The sequence below is a fragment of the Stegostoma tigrinum genome, chromosome 7, assembly GCF_030684315.1.
Source record: "Stegostoma tigrinum isolate sSteTig4 chromosome 7, sSteTig4.hap1, whole genome shotgun sequence".
NCBI lineage: Eukaryota > Metazoa > Chordata > Chondrichthyes > Orectolobiformes > Stegostomatidae > Stegostoma > Stegostoma tigrinum.
In genome coordinates this window covers 63,212,125-63,229,090 of record NC_081360.1, presented here as the reverse complement: position 1 = coordinate 63,229,090, position 16,966 = coordinate 63,212,125, and the positions used below count along the sequence as shown (strand labels likewise).

The window sequence follows — 16,966 nt, the reverse complement described above, 5'->3', positions numbered from 1 at the left end:
AGGGAGAAAAACAAGGGTCTAGGTCTGAAACATCAGCTTTCCTGCTCCTATGATGCTGCTTGGCCTGCTGTGTTCATCCAGCTCTACACTTTGTTATCTCAGATTCTCCAGCATCTGCAGTTCCTACTACCTCTGAAAAAGAAAGTGTGTGTGTGTGTGTGTGTGTGTGTGTGTGTACGTACACACATCTGTGGGAGACAGAAGGTGTGTGTGCGCATGTGTGTACCTGTGCAGGGGAGAGAGTGAGTGAGAGAGACTGTGCATGTGAATGTGCATGTTTGGTGGTGGGGGGGAAGAGAGAGACAGACAGACAGAGGGAAAGAGAGAAAGAAAGAAAGAGAGACATGCACAATCTCTCTCACTCACTCTCTCCCTTGCACAGGTACACACATGCGCGCACACACACCTTCTGTCTCGCATGTGCGGGGAGGGGGACAGACAGAGTGAAAGTGTGTGTGCGTGTGTGAGGTAGAAAAAGAGAGTGTAGGCGTGCGCTTGTGCATGTGTGTAAGGAAAAGAGTAAGAGAGAGTCTGCATGTGTGTGTGGGAGAGAAATAAAGCGAAAGAGAGAAAAAAAAATGTGCGCGCGGGGGAGACACTGCATGTTACAGGGAGAGAGAGGGAGAGCAAAAGTGTGTGCCCGTCCGTGTGTGTGTTGGTGGGGGGGGAGAGAGAGAGAGAGAGAGAGAGAGAGAGAGAGAGAGAGAGAGAGAGAGAGAGAGAGCGCGCGTTTGGGGTGGGAAGTGAGAGTGTGTGAGTGAATGAGAGTGTAGAGTGTGGTGGGGTCACCTGTAGTTGAGGCCATCATCGTGGGTACCAAACACAGGAAACGTCCGATACAATACCCTTTGTTGTTGAAATCGTCCCAGGAGTGGAGAAACTATGCCGTGTTCTTCGCAGCCTTCAACACATTATCAATGACGATGAGCACTTTGCCAAGATCTTCCCAATGTGAGGGGAGGCGGACAGACAGAGTGAAACTGTGTGTGTGTGTGGGGTAAAAAGAGAGAGTGTATGCATGCGCTTGTGCATGCGTGTAAGAAAAGAGTGAGAGAGAGTCTGCATGTGTGTGTGTGGGAGAGAAAGAAAGAGAAAGAGAGAAAAAAGCAGATTCTCGTCTTCAAACAACAGCCAAACTTTAAACAGACCATTGTTCACAGCAAACTACCCAGTCTTCAGGACAACATTGACCACAACACTATACAACCCCGTTATGGTAACCTCTGCAAGACATGTCAGATCATCGACACGGACCCTACTATCACACGTACAACCCACCATGCACACGGCAGGTACTCATGTGACTTGGCCAATGCTGCCTATTTCATGCACTGTAGGCGACAATGCCCCGAGGCATGTTATATTGGTGAGACCATGCAGATGCTACAACAACGGATGAATCAACACCAAGCAATAATCGCCAGGCAGGGATGTTCCCTCTCAGTGGAGAACACTTCAGGAGTCAAGGACATTCTGCCTCGGATCTTCGGGTAAATGTTCTCCAAGGTAGGCTTCGAGATACACAACAACAAAGTCACTGAGCAGAAGCTGATAGCTAAGTTTGGTATCAATGAGGACAACCTCAACCGTGATCTTGTCACACTACAGGTGACCCCACCACACAGTACACTTTCCCCCTCCCCCGCGCACACGCTCCCTCTCTCCTCCTCCCCTGCATATATGCACCCCCTCTCTCTCTCTCTCCCCCGCACACATGCTCCCCCCATCTCCCCACTGTGCGCGCGCGCGCGCACACACACACACATCCTATTGGGTGAATTTGTATTTGCAGATGTATTCTATTTTGTTCAAAAAGTACACAATTTATAGACAGTCAATGAGGTGTTTTATAAATTCCTAATTTAGAAATACAACCAGTCAGACTCCAACCAAAACACGAACAGATTTTAAACAAACCTAACGTGCATTGTCTGATCTAAAATGTTACCTCTTCTTTACACTGATAAAACCTTGGGTTTTCTCAGGACTGTGACTTGAAAGAAATTTGTGATTTACATATACATATTAATCAATTGAAGCCTAACTGATTAAAGATTTAACAGCATCTCCGGTGTGTTTAATGTATCTTGATCAGTGGTTGCAACCCTTTGATCTTTTACTTATAAATTCTGTGATGCTACCTCTCTCACTAAGACCTGAAGGAGGAGTGAAGCTTTGAAAGCTCGTGAAAGATATAGGACAGATGTCAGAGGTAGTTTCTTTACTCGGAGAGTAGTAAGGGAATGGAACACTTTGCCTGCAACGGTAGTAGATTCGCCAACTTTAGGTACATTTAAGTCGTCATTGGATGAGCATATGGACGTACATGGAATAGTGTAGGTTAGATGGGCTTGAGATTGGCATGACAGGTCGGCACAACATTGAGGGCCGAAGGGCCTGTATTGCGCTGTAATGTTCTATGTTCTATGTTCTAAACCTGTTGGCCTATAACCTGGTGTCATGTGATTTCTGACCTTGTGCACCTCAGTCCAACACCAGCGCCTCCACATCATTTCTAACCACACTGCATTTTTGTGGGGATTGGTGGCCTTGAATGCAAAACATACAAGCATCTCTTCTGAAACTGTTGTCTACATTCTGAAGACTTGTACAATATTTTTGTATGCTGATGTGGATTTTGGAAGCCATTAAAAAATCCCTCCTTGGAGTGTTTGTGATCAACAAAAGAAGTCTGCTGAGAAGTCAGTAACATTCTAAAGTATAAAATGTTTTCATATCTTTCAATGTCACAATTAGACAAGGTGTTGTGATGTAAGTTGTTTTTAAATGTGAACTTGAAAACTTTACCCCGTAAACTTGATTCAGGAATGGTTCCCTTATAAGAGTGACCTTCATTGGGGTGCCCCCTTTTTAGCTCAATATTTTTCAGTTGGATCTCTGTCCCCTTTCTCTTTCTTTCCCACATATTTCCCTTTTCGTTCTTTTCCTGCATTCTCTGTTTTCTTTTTTATTTTCTCTGTTAGAACACTAATCCTAATGCATGCTACTCTGTTTGTTATCCAGTTTTAATATCTTTGTTTTCTGGTCCTCAGCTTGTAGTTGTCGATAGTTTGTCAACCATTTTATTCCTTGTCTTTTGAGTAGAATCTATTTCTGATTGCATAGATATTCTTCCAAATTCTTTTAAGGACAAGGCTGTTAGATTTTCCTAAGTTATATTAACTCATAAGTCACAAATGGAAGTATCCACATCAGTACATCAGCACTTCATTCTTGAGAAACTTCAGTAAACTTTTGTATCAGTGATAGTGGGAACTGCAGATGCTGGAGGATCCAAGATAACAAAGTGTGAAGCTGGATGAACACAGCAGGCCAAGCAGCATCTCAGGAGCACAAAAGCTGACGTTTCGGGCCTAGGCCCTTCATCAGAGAGGGGGATAGGGAGAGGGGACTGGAATAAATAGGGAGAGAGGGGGAGGCGGACCGAAGATGGAGAGAAAACAAGATAGGTGGAGAGGAGAGTATAGGTGAGGAGGTAGGGAGAGGATAGGTCAGTCCAGGGAAGTCAAATGAACTGCTTTGACCAGGATGATGAAGAGCCTCTGGATTGTTATTGGAGATGCACTCATCCTGGTAAGTAGGCAGTATCCCATCACACTCCTAACTTATGCTTTGCAGATGGTGGACAGGTATTCAGCAGTTAGATTGTAAGTTACTTGCTTCAAAATTCCAAGTCTTTGTTTTTGTAGGGTCTACATTTATATTTCTCACCCAGTTCAGTTTCTGGCCAATGATGGTGGAGGTTTTAAGGATGATAATACCACGAGATATCAAGAGGGGATGGTTAATTTCTCTCGTTGGAGATGGTCATTGCCTGGCATTTGTACGGCACAAATGCTACTTACCACTTACCAGCCCAAGCCTGAATGTTGTCCAGGTCTTGCTGCTTACAAACAAGGACTGTTTCAGTAACTGCACTGTCATGATTGGTACTAAACATTGTGTAATCACAGTGAACATCCACACTTTTGACATTACGATGAAAGGGAGGTAACTAATGAAGCAAGATAATAAAATGTGAGGCTGGATGAACACAGCAGGCCAAGCAGCATCTCAGGAGCACAAAAGCTGACGTTTCGGGCCTAGACCCTTCATCAGAGAGCTGTGTTCATCCAGCCTCACATTTTATTATCTTGGAATTCTCCAGCATCTGCAGTTCCCATTATCGCTGATAACTAATGAAGCAGTAACTCTTTAAAACGCATGCACGCATGGCAAAGTTTTGTTTTGGCTCTTCAACCATAAAGCCACAGGGATATAAATACAGACTACTATAACTGGTATCATTACAATGCAGTTTGGCAAATTTAGCATTTCTGTTGTGGAATAGCAAATGTAAAGTTTCTACCTGTGCTTCTTCTTGATGTCTTTTAAGTTGTTCAAGCATCTGCTGAAATTCTGCCTCTTTCTGTTCAGCTTCCTCTAAAGTAGCCTGGTTTTGCTCATCATAGGCCATGGCTACAACAGCCAGAATCAAGTTGACCAAGTAAAAAGATCCCAGGAATATAACCAACACAAAAAATATCATATATGTTTTGCCAGCAGCTCGCAGGGTCTGATAAAGTAAAATATTAAATTTTTATTACTTAATTCTATTCTGACAAATCATGGCTTCCTTAAGTACACATTCTACATTTGCGCAGATGTATGTTAAAAGAAACATATTAATCACAAACTTCAATGAACAAGGTAAAAATCCATCCAGGCAAATAAACAGCATTAGCTTTTCTTAAAATTATTATTAATATAATAAACAATAATTAATTATTTCAGTATGGCAATCAAAAATAAGATAATTCTCAAATCTTTCATACTCTTTAAGATACTTCTGACACAGTAGAAGATTTGGTAAGAATATTAAGCTTGGCATTGAAGTTATCTGGAAGGCTGGAACTTTGGGATAAATATATGAATGAAGGTATTTAATGACAGTAGATATTTTTTAGATGTTATAAATATCTAATCTCTGATGTGTAAAAAAGTACGAGCAAAAGGATATGAAAAAGACATTTAAGTAATTTATTTCTTCAACTCTTTTACTGGCTTTTAGAATTTTTTTTAAACTGCAGTAACTGAAGTCTGATTAACTGCTAACAGTACAATAAAGCATTGACAGCATGGGATGAAAGAATAAAACAGATAATGTGGTACATGAAGTACAGACATCATGGGTCTTGCAACTAATTATTGGGTGAAGTCAGGGTTGGTGGGGGGAGGTGAAGAGGGCAAGTGGCTGCATATGGCTATTTGCTATAAAATGTAATAAAGACAAGGACAGCACTTGTGGATCCATATTAAGGCAACTCAAACATCCTTTATCTTCAGCATTTTGAGATCCCATCTTCAAGAAGTTTTTTTCTTATTTTATGCTGGGATGTGGATGTCACTGTTATTGGCCACCCATATGTATCCTGCAGAAGGTGGTGCGGAGTTGCATTCTTGAAACACTACAGTTCTTCAGGTGCTTTTAGGAAGATTCTTACCTAGCAACAATAAAGGGAAGGCAATGTAGTTCCAGATCAGGATAGTGCGTGCCTTAAAGAGGTGGCGGTGGAATTCTCATGCATTGGCTCATTGTTCTTCTAGGGAGTAGAGGCTGTTGGTTTGGAAGGTGCTGACAAAGCTAGCATTTTGAACTATGACAGTGTATTTTCTAGACGGCAGACAGTACTGTTACTTTGTGTCAGTGGTGAAAAGAATGAATGTTCAACATGGTGAATGGGATAGGGATCAAGTGTTCTGCTTTATTCTGGATGGTGTCAAGTCTGGAGTATTATTGGAGCTGCGATCTTGCAATGAAGAGTATTCCATCACAATCCTGAAACTGCACCTTGTACATGTCAATAGTGATGGTCAGGACATTGATAATGGGAGATTCAGTGATGGTCATATCATTGAATGTTAAAGAACAATGGTCAGATTTTATCTTGCTGGGAAAGGTTATTGCCTAGTCACTGTGATGTGAATACTGATTGCCACTTGCCAGCCAGGCCAATAGTTACACTGACGGAGAAAAGTTATATTCCAATTTAGTTCTGGTTTACAGTCTGATTAATATATTCAAGGTATTCAACAGCTGCTTCAAGTGGATGGCAAAGTAGTCACCACATTTCTACAGACTGCTAAATTTGGGAGATTTGCGAGAATGCTGCTTATTGCCTGGTAATGTGTGTTTTGCAACCATTTGAACATTCATAATAAAGACCAATATCATAACTATCTATTACCTATTCCATTTATCATGATTCCTTTCTTTCCAAAAGGCTACTGAAAAGATAATAGGTAATTAAATATGTTACTGTTGAGGTGACTTTCCCACATCTTGTGAAGCATTTGTTTCTTATCACAGAGATTCAGTGAAAAATAGTAGGTTTATTGAAGTAGTGCATCAGCTGTTTTATATTTTGGTTGCAAATGCCTGGCGTTTAGATGAAAGGATAACTCATAATTTCCAATAGTAGCCAGAGATGAGGTCCTCATTATATTGTGATTGTTCTAGTTATCCAATAGTAGCCAGAGATGAGGTCCTCATTATATTGTGATTGTTCTAGTTATAGTCAACAGATTGTCAAATAAAAAATAAATGTAGTAAATGTTACACTACTAAATAGCATTATGACATTTCAAGAAACATGTTTTTACATTATAGCATTATTCTACGTTAATGCATGATAAATCCTGCTTACCAACTGGTAGAGATTTTCCCAGTAGTCCTGGGTCATGAGCCGAAACAATGACAGGAATGCCCAACTAAATGTGTCAAAGCTAGTATAACCATAATTAGGGTTTCTTCCAGCTTTCAGACATACGTAACCTGCAGGGCATTGACTAAGAAAATAAAAAAAAATGAAAGAGTACAAAGCACCGTTAAAATGTTTCAAAGCTACTTTTAAATTTTTTCATGATTTATAGAACCCAAACAGAAATGGTTTGTGCTCTTGGGTTGCCTGACATTTGAAGTGTTGCTCCTGCATTTTTAGTCACAAAAACTAGTTCATCGTAATATGCCTTAATCATTCTTACATCCTTCAAGACCAACACAGCAGGTATCAGAATTTCATATCTCATATTACTGATGCTTCTACAACATGGCTATCTATAAATATAGAAGCAACAGAACTCATGTGTAATAATTCAACCAATCTCATTTGCCTTACCGAAACATAATTAGTGTTTTCAGATGAGGTTTGCAAATTCTCATTTAGGAGATTGTCTGATTCTACTAAAATCAGTCTTATTACAAATTTCAATCAAATAATTCATTAATTACAAATATTTACAGATTCTAACAATTAGTTTCTGCATTCTATTTTGAAACAATCATAATCTCCACAGCGTGGAAACAGGCCCTTCGGCCCAACAAGTCCACACAGACCCTGAGAGCATCCCACCCAAACTCATCCCCCTATAACCCACCTAATCTACACATGCCTGAACATAATGGGCAATTTAGTATGGCCAATCCACCTAGCCTGCACATTTTTGGACTGTGGGAGGAAACCAGAGCACCTGGAGGAAACCCATGTAGCCACAGGGAGAATGTGTAAACTCCACACAGACAGTCGACCGAGGGTGGAATCAAACTTGAGTCACTGATGCTGTGAGGCAGCAGTACTAATCACTGTGCCACTGTGCTGCCCCGACACTCACGTTCCTTGACCGGGAATTGAACTGGGCCACGGCTGTGAAAGTGCTGAATCCTAATCACTAGACTACCAGGGAAGATAACCACGAGACTACCAGGGAAGAGTTCAACAAAAAACACAACAATTAAAAACCAAACTCACCCAGCATCTGAGCCATTACCACATAAAAGTGCATCTTTGGCTTCTTCCAAAAAATAGTGATTTCCTGTTGATTAAGTAATAGATGAGTTAATTTCAGGTTTTATTTAACAGTATTAACTACATAACTAGAAAAAAACATAAAGTTAAATTCTAATTTAATTATTTAAATATCATCCACTATATTTGTATTCCACACTTATGCAATATTGAATTAAAATTGAACTTCCTTAGGCACCTTAAATTGTTTATTAGTTTAATTTAAAAGCTATTAAAAATGTGATGTTAAACAAAGCAGGAGAGAGCAACATGTGACATCTATTATTGCCATGATAAACATGGTCCTTGACTGGGTGAATACCAACATTATAAAGCTTCAATTTCATTCAGTTCAAAGCAGGGATATGATGAAAATGAGATCATATGTACTGTAAATTGTGATAATGGAAGACTGTGTTTTAAATGAAATGGCACAGTACACTGGGTGATCACATATAGATATGCGATAACTCAGTACATTTATCAAGTAATTAGCTGTAGGATATAGGCCAAAACATTTCAGTTTTAATCTTCAGCTTGTAATGAGTTAACTATTCTCAATAGGGTGCCAATTGGCCAGAGTTCCCACTATCCAGCAAACTTTCCTGGAATTATATATTGATATTGGATGCTGACAAAATTGAGCTCAGCAATAATCTCTCAAACTACTCAGAGCTCAAATGAACCATGGCCAGTTAGATTAGTGATTAGAAACTGGATGATCTCTGTGGAATTAAAACCCTTTAAGATGCTGCTGTCTTTAGAAAAAGGGAAAAGTGAAGAAAATTGATAATAAAAATAGCCACACAAATCTTTAGGTTTATACGGCAGCAAGAAGTGGATGAGAGATACATTTTTCTAATGTAAAATAGTGAAGATTTTGTAAATTTGAGATATAAAAAAAACTAAAAAAGCTGTCAATACTTAGCAAGCTGGGCAGCATCTGTGAAGAGATTAATAGAGTTAAGATTTCAGGTTTGTGACCTTTCTGCAATACTCTGTTTCGGTCTTCAGATGTTAGCCATATGTTTGTCTTTGTTTACAATCTGTGAATAGTAAAATGTACTTCGCTAAGTCAGAGCTTGTATTAGTCACATTATGCTGTTGGGAGCAACAGAATAAATTAAGTTTCCTTATAAAACAGAATTAGACACAAGCTAATTTTGGAGATCTCAGTGAATGAATCATTTAACAGACCTCTAGCGTCACATCTGGAAATCATGGGTTTAATTTGTCATAAGCTATCTCCTGTCTCCTATCTCAGATGTATGTCAGGATCTTAAATGAAAATTGTCTATAATATACTTTATATAATCGGTTCTAAGAAAATGACATTCATGTCATAGAACTTCAATTGTGTGTTTATGATATAATTTCTGAAAGCAGTTTAATATATTTCCTGAAAACTGACAACTGTAACAATAAGGGACTGTTTCACAAATACTTTTCCTGACATATTTCTTCTCCTCCTCATCTCCCACTTAGAAATTGACTCTTTATATTGATTATGCGTCCAATGGCTCACAGATAGATTTCGCGTGAGATAATTATTCATGGGAGTGAATTTCCACACTAATTGAGGGTGTGAGGTTGTTGACTTGCTTGCCGAGCTAGCTTGTTTTTGTTCAGATGTTTTGTCACATGCTAGGTAACGTTGTCAGTGAGGCCTCCGATGAAGCGATATTGTTTTACTCCACTTGGAATTTATACTGTCCTGTCCATTATGGTGAGTAGTGTCATTTCCGCTTTTGTTCTGTATGGGTTTGTATATGGGGTCCAATACTCACCATAATGGACTGGACAGTATAAATTCCAAGCGGAGTGGAGCAACATCGCTTCATCGGAAACCTCACTGATGATGTCACCTAGCACGGTGACAAAACGTAAGAATGAAAACAAGCCAGCTCAGTGAGCAAGTCAACAACCTCACCCACAACCGGAGCTACAAATCTTTGCTAAAACCTTAACTGATGGTGTACTGTCAGCTTTTCAGGGTTTAGTGGTCTAGTGGGTAGTGTCCCTATCTGTGAACCAGCAGGCCTGGGCTCAAGTCCCACCTGCCCCAGACATGCATCTCATCAGGTTTTAAAAAAAAGGCCCTAGATAACCGTTTCCCACCAACCTTCTCAAGGCACCCAATAATGAGTCTTAGGTCCAATTAACAGCTGCCCTGCAGAAAGGTGGCAAATTAACTCAAGGAAAGTTGGGCAGAGCACCCAATCAACCAGGAAAGTTTGGCCATCTGGAGACACCTGGGGCAGACAATGTGCTGGAAATTTGTCACATTTACCTGGCATGGGACATTGGCACCTGTACCAGAGCTCAATATTTGGAGGATCAAGCCTTTTCACAGGAACAACTTTCAATCCTTTGAACTATTGCAGAAGGTAAGGGTGTGATATTAATTTTTGATGGTTATTTTGCTTGCAGTGGATTATTCAGGACCCGAACCAGGGAAGAATGGAAATTGCAGCAATACTGGTCCATCACACTACCAAGCATGTCAGAAAAGATTCAAATTCAATCCTGGAGCTTTCCTCATCTCTCCACAGATGGAGAAAAGAATGGCACCATACCCTGTTTTGGAGCCCAGAAGCAGGATGCACCCACAATTTGGCAGTGGCCCCTGCAAATTCAACTCCAGGCCACAAGCAATATGCAGAAGATCCTCTTGCCAGCAGGGGTTGAGTGAGGAGGGGACAGATGTGAGAGACTTCCCAGCCAAACCAAATCAGCCTGGATGCAGTGATAATGGCTCTGATGAAGGGTCTAGGCCCGAAACGTCAGCTTTTGTGCTCCTGAGATGCTGCTTGGCTTGCTGTGTTCATCCAGCTCCACACTTTGTTATCTCAGCCTGGATGCAAACTGCAGCAGAGATAAGCAGCTGAGAAATAATCCAAAGAACCTGGCTGCAGTGCTGCAAATAACTCAATTTCATTTTGAGATTTTCCAGCAGTGAGATGGATTTGGATGCAGTCGTGAAGTGGCTCAACATGCAGAATTACCTAATGTATTGCCCAATTACAGAAGGCAACATGGCACAGACACAATACTTTGTACGGCAACTGGTCACACTGAAGTTGGAAGAAGGTCACAGGTTGGTGAGATTGCAAGCCTGCTTATTTGTATTTCTTGCAAACAATGCTGAATGGGCTGGGGGTAACGGTTGGGCAAACGGGGAAGCTTTAGTGCTCCTAAGATGCTGTTTGGCCTGCTACGTTCATCCAGCTCCACACTTTGTTATTCTCCAACATCTGCAGTTCCCATTATCTCTAAAGCTGCCAGTGAAGTTGTTTCAGCAGGCCAGGCATCAGAGGAGCATAGAAGTTGACATTTTGGGTTGGGACCCTTCTTCAGAAATGATCCATTTCTCCAGAAATAACCAATGCTCCTCCAGCTCACACTGTGTTATCTCTGACTCTAGCATTGGCAGTTCTTACCACCTCTGAATGGAGTTGTTTGATATGTTTTGACTTTGACGATTTGTAGAATTCAGAGAAGAGGGTGTGTCTGTAAGTTGAAAGACTTAGATTCAAATTCTAGCTACTAATGATAATGATGCCCCTCATATCCTTTTTTATTTACAAAGCACAGGTGAAACATATGGCTGGCTACAGCCACTTGGAGCCTCTGGGGAGGAAGAGGAAGCCTCATTGACCATCACATCTATCCTCTGCATCTTGCACTGATCCTTGCCCTGCAATGGGTACACAGGACTCATCTTTAAGGGATCAACACCTTGATGAAAGCATTTGTCATAAGTCCGGCTATCAGAGACTGCATTAGGGCAGGCATCTGGCACTCAGAATGTTGGAGTCAACTGAACACTGAGCTCCAGTCTGACGATGAGCCTCTGGAGTCCACTGACCAGGTGACAGATTCTGGATGTGTGGCATGAGGTAGAGGGAGATGTAGTCCAGATTCAGGGAGGGATTGTGTGCACTGTCCTAACTGTTCAGAATGAATGGCTTTCTTCATTGAGACATTGTCTACTGTCAGAGAGAACCAGCAGTTCACCAGTGAAATACTAGAAGAGTATTGACTTGCATTAAACTGCCATGTCTTTGAGCTTCATACCCAGCTGCCAGGACAAGAAAGAGACAAGAGCCACGGTCAATTCCTAATTCCTCTCAGGAATGCCAACTAGACCTTTGGTAGATGAATGGATCATCAAGAGTACAGCTCTCAGGATGTTTCTCTCCTCTCCTCTGCCGTTCTGCCATTGGTCCAATGCCTCAGAAGTGACAGACTAACCTCCTGCACAACTTGCCAGAGCCTCCAACCAAGCCAGCACCCTCATGGCCTCAGGTAACCACAGAAAACCCACTAATGCCATCCTAGGCAAGGGGCATAAACATCATAGATCTTAGATCATAGAATCCCCACAGTGTGGAAACAGGCCCTTCTGCCCAACACGTCCACACCAACTCTCATTTCATCTCACCCAGGCCCAACCCCCACAACGCACCTAATCTAAACATCCCTGAACACTATGGGCAACTTGGCATGGCCAATCCACCTAACCTGCACATCTTTCGACTGTGGGAGGAAACCAAAGCACCCGGAGGAAACCCACACAGACAAGGGGAGAACATGCAAACTCCACACAGACAGACAGTCACCCGAGGGTGGAATTGAACCTGGATCCCTGGTGCTATGTCGCAGCAGTGCTAACCACTGAGCCACTGTGCTGCCCTGAAGGTTGCCGGTGATGAGGGGTGAGTAGGCCACACCATACCAGCCATTAGAGAATTAAAAAGACACCGTAGTCCCCATCGTCAACAATGATATAGGCTATTACGTGAGTGCAAAAGTCAACACAAAAGCATTTGCAGCATCAGCCAGAAATGCCATGTGAATGATTGATCTTTGCTTCATCCTCTGGTCTATAGATTCACGGATGCTGCTGTTCAGCCAATTCAATTCACACCAAGTTATAGCAAGAAATGGCTGAAGTTGATGGATGTTGTGAAGGCTGTGGGTCCTGACTATACCTCAAAAGAAACACTGAAGACAGAAGCAGAAGTAGGCCATTTCACCTCTCGAGCCTGCTCTACCATTCAATACGATTATGGCTGACCATCAAGTTTAATACCCTAATCTTGCCTTCTCCCTACATTCCTTGATGCCTTTAAACACAAGAGATATATCTACCTCCTTCATGAAAACACAATATTTTGGCCTCAACTATTGTCTGTGGTTGTGAATTCCACAGGCTCATCACTTTCTGGGTACAGAAATTTATTTTCATCTCAGTCCTATAAGGTTTACTCCTTATCCTTAAACTATGACCCCTTGTACTGGACTGCCTTACCATCAAGAGCATTCTTCCTGCATCAAACCTGTCTAATCCTGTTAGAATTTTATAGGTTTCTATGAGATTCCCCCTTCATTGTTCTAAATCTACTGAATACAATCCTAGCCAACTCAATCATTCCTCGTGCATTGTTTACTGGGGTGGTGAGACCAATTTGGTAAGCCTTTGCTGCACTCCAACTATAGCAAGGGGGCTAAAACAGCACACAATGTTCGACGAGTGGCGTCACCAATGTCCAGTGTAACAGGAGCAAGACATTCTTGTTTCTATCCTCGAATCTTCTCACCATGAAGGCCAACATGCAGTTTCCTTTTTGCCTGCTGTACCTGTCTGCTTACTTCCAGCAGCCGGTGCCTGAGGACACCCAGGTCTCGTTGAATTTACTTTCTAAGTTTACGCCTTTCAAATAATAATCCTACTCACTCAGCCTGTCCAAATCACAATGCAACATTTTTGCATCCTCCTTATTAATGCACCCTTTCATCCAACTTTGTGTCATTTTCAAATTTTGAGAGATATGTTTACTTCCCTCACCTAAATCATTAAAATCTAATGGGAATAACTGAGGTCCTAGTAGTGATCACAACAGTACCCCAATAATCACTGCCTGCCATTGAGAAACAGACCTATTTATTCCCATAAAAACCAAAAGAACAGCGGATGCTGTAAATCAGGAACAAAAAACAATGTTGCTGAGGAAGGGCCATCGGACCCAAAACATGAACTGTGATTTTTTTTCTTCACAGATGCTGCCAGAACTGCTGAGCTTTTCTATCAACTATGTCCTGGTTTCAATAATTCCCATTCTTTGTTTCCTGTCTGTTAACAAATTTTCTACCTATCACAATACATTTCGAATCCCATGTGTTTCAATTTTTCACATTCATCTGTTATGTAGGACTTTGTTGAAAGCCTTCTGAAAGTCTAAAAAAACCACATGCTCCCCCGATTAACTCTACTAGATACATCCTCAAAGAATTCCAGTAGAATTCCATTTCATAATTTATGCTGACTACACCTGATTCTATCACTGTTTCCTAAGTGCTCTGCTATAAAAAAAACCTTGATAATGGACCCTAGCATTCTCCCCAATACCAACGTCAGGCTCACCAGTGGTCTGTAATTCCCTGTTTGCTCTCTAACTCCCTTCTTAAAGGGTGGGGTTACATTAGCTATTTTCTAATCTGTAAGAACTGCATCCAGTATTTCTCGGGCCATTTCCTCAAGTATTCTGGGATAGGAATTATGAGGCCCTGGGGATTTGTCGCTCTTCAATCCCATAAATTTCTTCATCACCATTGTCTACTAGTACAGATTTGCTTCAGTTCCTTTCTCTCATTAAACTCTTATTCCAGCAGTACTGGTCAACATGTGCATTCCAGAAACATCTGCGTGGTCCAAGTTTTGAGTACAACAGCCAAAGTTATCTGTGCAGAGGGCACTACTGGATATGTTTAAACTTCTAAAGCACATAATGACCAATGGCCTCTTTACTGATGGTTCTGGTAGATGCAAGGCTATTGTTAAATATTCTCCTAAGCTCAGTGGATTCCTTGCAGATATCATTCATCATCTCCTCAGATGGTAGCCCTTATTGCTCAGAAGCCAGGCATCCAAACACTCTGGGTCAGGGATCATCCTTGGCTCTCGATTGCCCAAGTGTGTAAGCATTGTAATTGTTGTCAGGATAGCACACACATACTTGCAGTATCTGTTGCCTGTGGTCACATGCAAGCTAAATGTTAATGGAAACACATTATTTGCTGCTAACCAATGCTTCTGGCTGACAATTAGACACTTTAATGGTTGCATGTGTTCAATCTGTATGCCTTGAGCTTTTAGAAATCCAGCAATGGTGTCAAAATCTTTAGCTCAGTCTGCGTGACTGTCACCGCCCTTGCTAAATGAGATAAGCTCATGGGTGTACCTGAATATTGCACCTACGAAGATTTTCATGTTATGTGTAGAAGAGCCATTAGCTGCAATATCCTAGATAATAAAATGTGAGGCTGGATGAACACAGCAGGCCAAGCAGCATCTCAGGAGCACAAAAGCTTTTATTATCTTGGAATCTCCAGCATCTGCAGTTCCCATTATCTCAGCTGCAATATCCTATCCTAGTCTCCAGGTTACATCAGGAAGGACACTGCGGCAAGAAACATTCAGCGCCATTATGAACTGCTACGCTTCAGTCTTCAGTTAGATTTTGATGCCTTTCAGCAGAATTTGATGATTTTGCTATAGCCAGCATCCCACAGGTTGATGCAACTGTCTTCGTGTCGAGATGCAATATTCTCTGCCACTAACACTGGGGTAAGTCAGCCTCTGCCAGTATACTCTTTTGGCAGGGTAGTGCCTTAGCCTGCTTCTGCCTGCCTTTTGCTGCTTTGTTTCCTACTTGCAGGCTCCTGCTCAGTAGCAAACTGCACAATTTCTTGGAGATTTGGCCATGAGCAGATTCCCTACTTTTCTTCTACACTGGAGGGGTACCTTCCAGTGCAATGGTCGATTCACTAAGGAGACGGCAAAGTACAACACAAATGTTACTCTGCACTGTTTTGTTTGCAATGCTTCCCGTCTGCCTCTCTTCCCAAGGAAATGTTCAAATGCAGTCTGAGTGCAATGAAAAAGAAAATTAGCAGCAACAAAGTCCTGTTCTGCTAAAGTAACCATAGTCTCCCTTGCAAGATTTATATCCATGTTTATAACCCTTCCTGATTAAAAGAAAAATAACTGCCACTGACCAGGTTTCCCATGCAACTGCCACTTTGTGGTGTCGGCAAAGTACTAATCAGGTGTAATCAGAGATAATGGGAACTGCAGATGCTGGAGATTCCAAGATAATAAAATGTGAGGCTGGATGAACACAGCAGGCCAAGCAGCATCTCAGGAGCACAAAAGCTGACGTTTCGGGCCTAGACCCTTCATCAGAGAGGGGGATGGGGGGAGGGAACTGGAATAAATAGGGAGAGAGGGGGAGGCGGACCGAAGATGGAGAGTAAAGAAGATAGGTGGAGAGAGTGTAGGTGGGGAGGTAGGGAGGGGATAGGTCAGTCCAGGGAAGTGGACTGACCTATCCCCTCCCTACCTCCCCACCTACACTCTCTCCACCTATCTTCTTTACTCTCCATCTTCGGTCCGCCTCCCCCTCTCTCCCTATTTATTCCAGTTCCCTCCCCGCATCCCCCTCTCTGATGAAGGGTCTAGGCCCGAAACGTCAGCTTTTGTGCTCCTGAGATGCTGCTTGGCCTGCTGTGTTCATCCAGCCTCACATTTTATTATCTACTAATCAGGTGTATTTGTCTGTTAAAATGCTTGATAACTTGTCCATCGTATTTTTTAAAAAATAGCACGCAGACCTTGGATTTTACTGCCCTTGATGAATTTGTGACCTGAAGCCTTTAGCCGGATTTTATCAGTTTGGGAAAGCAGTAGGTCTGATTTCCGGAGGTAAAGGCCAGGCTACATATCAAACCACAAGGTGGCATCATTTGCTATCACAAGGTGACAGCACATTTAGGCACGACTTGAACGTTGCCCAAATTACCAATTCAGACAAGTACATCTCCTATTTTTCCTTGCCTAACCCAACCAAACAGAGACAAATTACAACATTCAAATATTAAAGCTCACAATGGATAAAGACATTGAGATAGTGAATTGAAACTCCCTCTAGAAGTAATTTTTTTCAGCTGTTTCAACGTAGTCAAGATGAAGGAAGTAACACAATTCTTTTTATCTGTACTTACCAAGCAATTTTACTCTCACACTATATATTAGATATCTTTTAACAAAAATTTTTATT

General features: G+C 41.7%; 1 protein-coding gene across 6 annotated transcripts in view; it reads right to left on the bottom strand.

Annotated features, from left to right (window-relative positions):
- scn1laa (sodium channel, voltage-gated, type I-like, alpha) overlaps positions 1 to 16,966 on the bottom strand; it is a 176,456-nt gene that overhangs the window by 116,694 nt on the left and 42,796 nt on the right. For all 6 annotated transcript variants that reach the window (XM_059647325.1, XM_059647329.1, XM_059647324.1 and 3 more), the window contains exons 8-10: positions 7,809 to 7,872; positions 6,708 to 6,849; positions 4,370 to 4,576 (exon numbers count right to left, since the gene is read on the bottom strand). In XM_059647325.1, the coding sequence (XP_059503308.1) occupies positions 4,370 to 4,576; positions 6,708 to 6,849; positions 7,809 to 7,872 (413 nt within the window). The remainder of the gene's footprint in view (positions 1 to 4,369; positions 4,577 to 6,707; positions 6,850 to 7,808; positions 7,873 to 16,966) is intronic.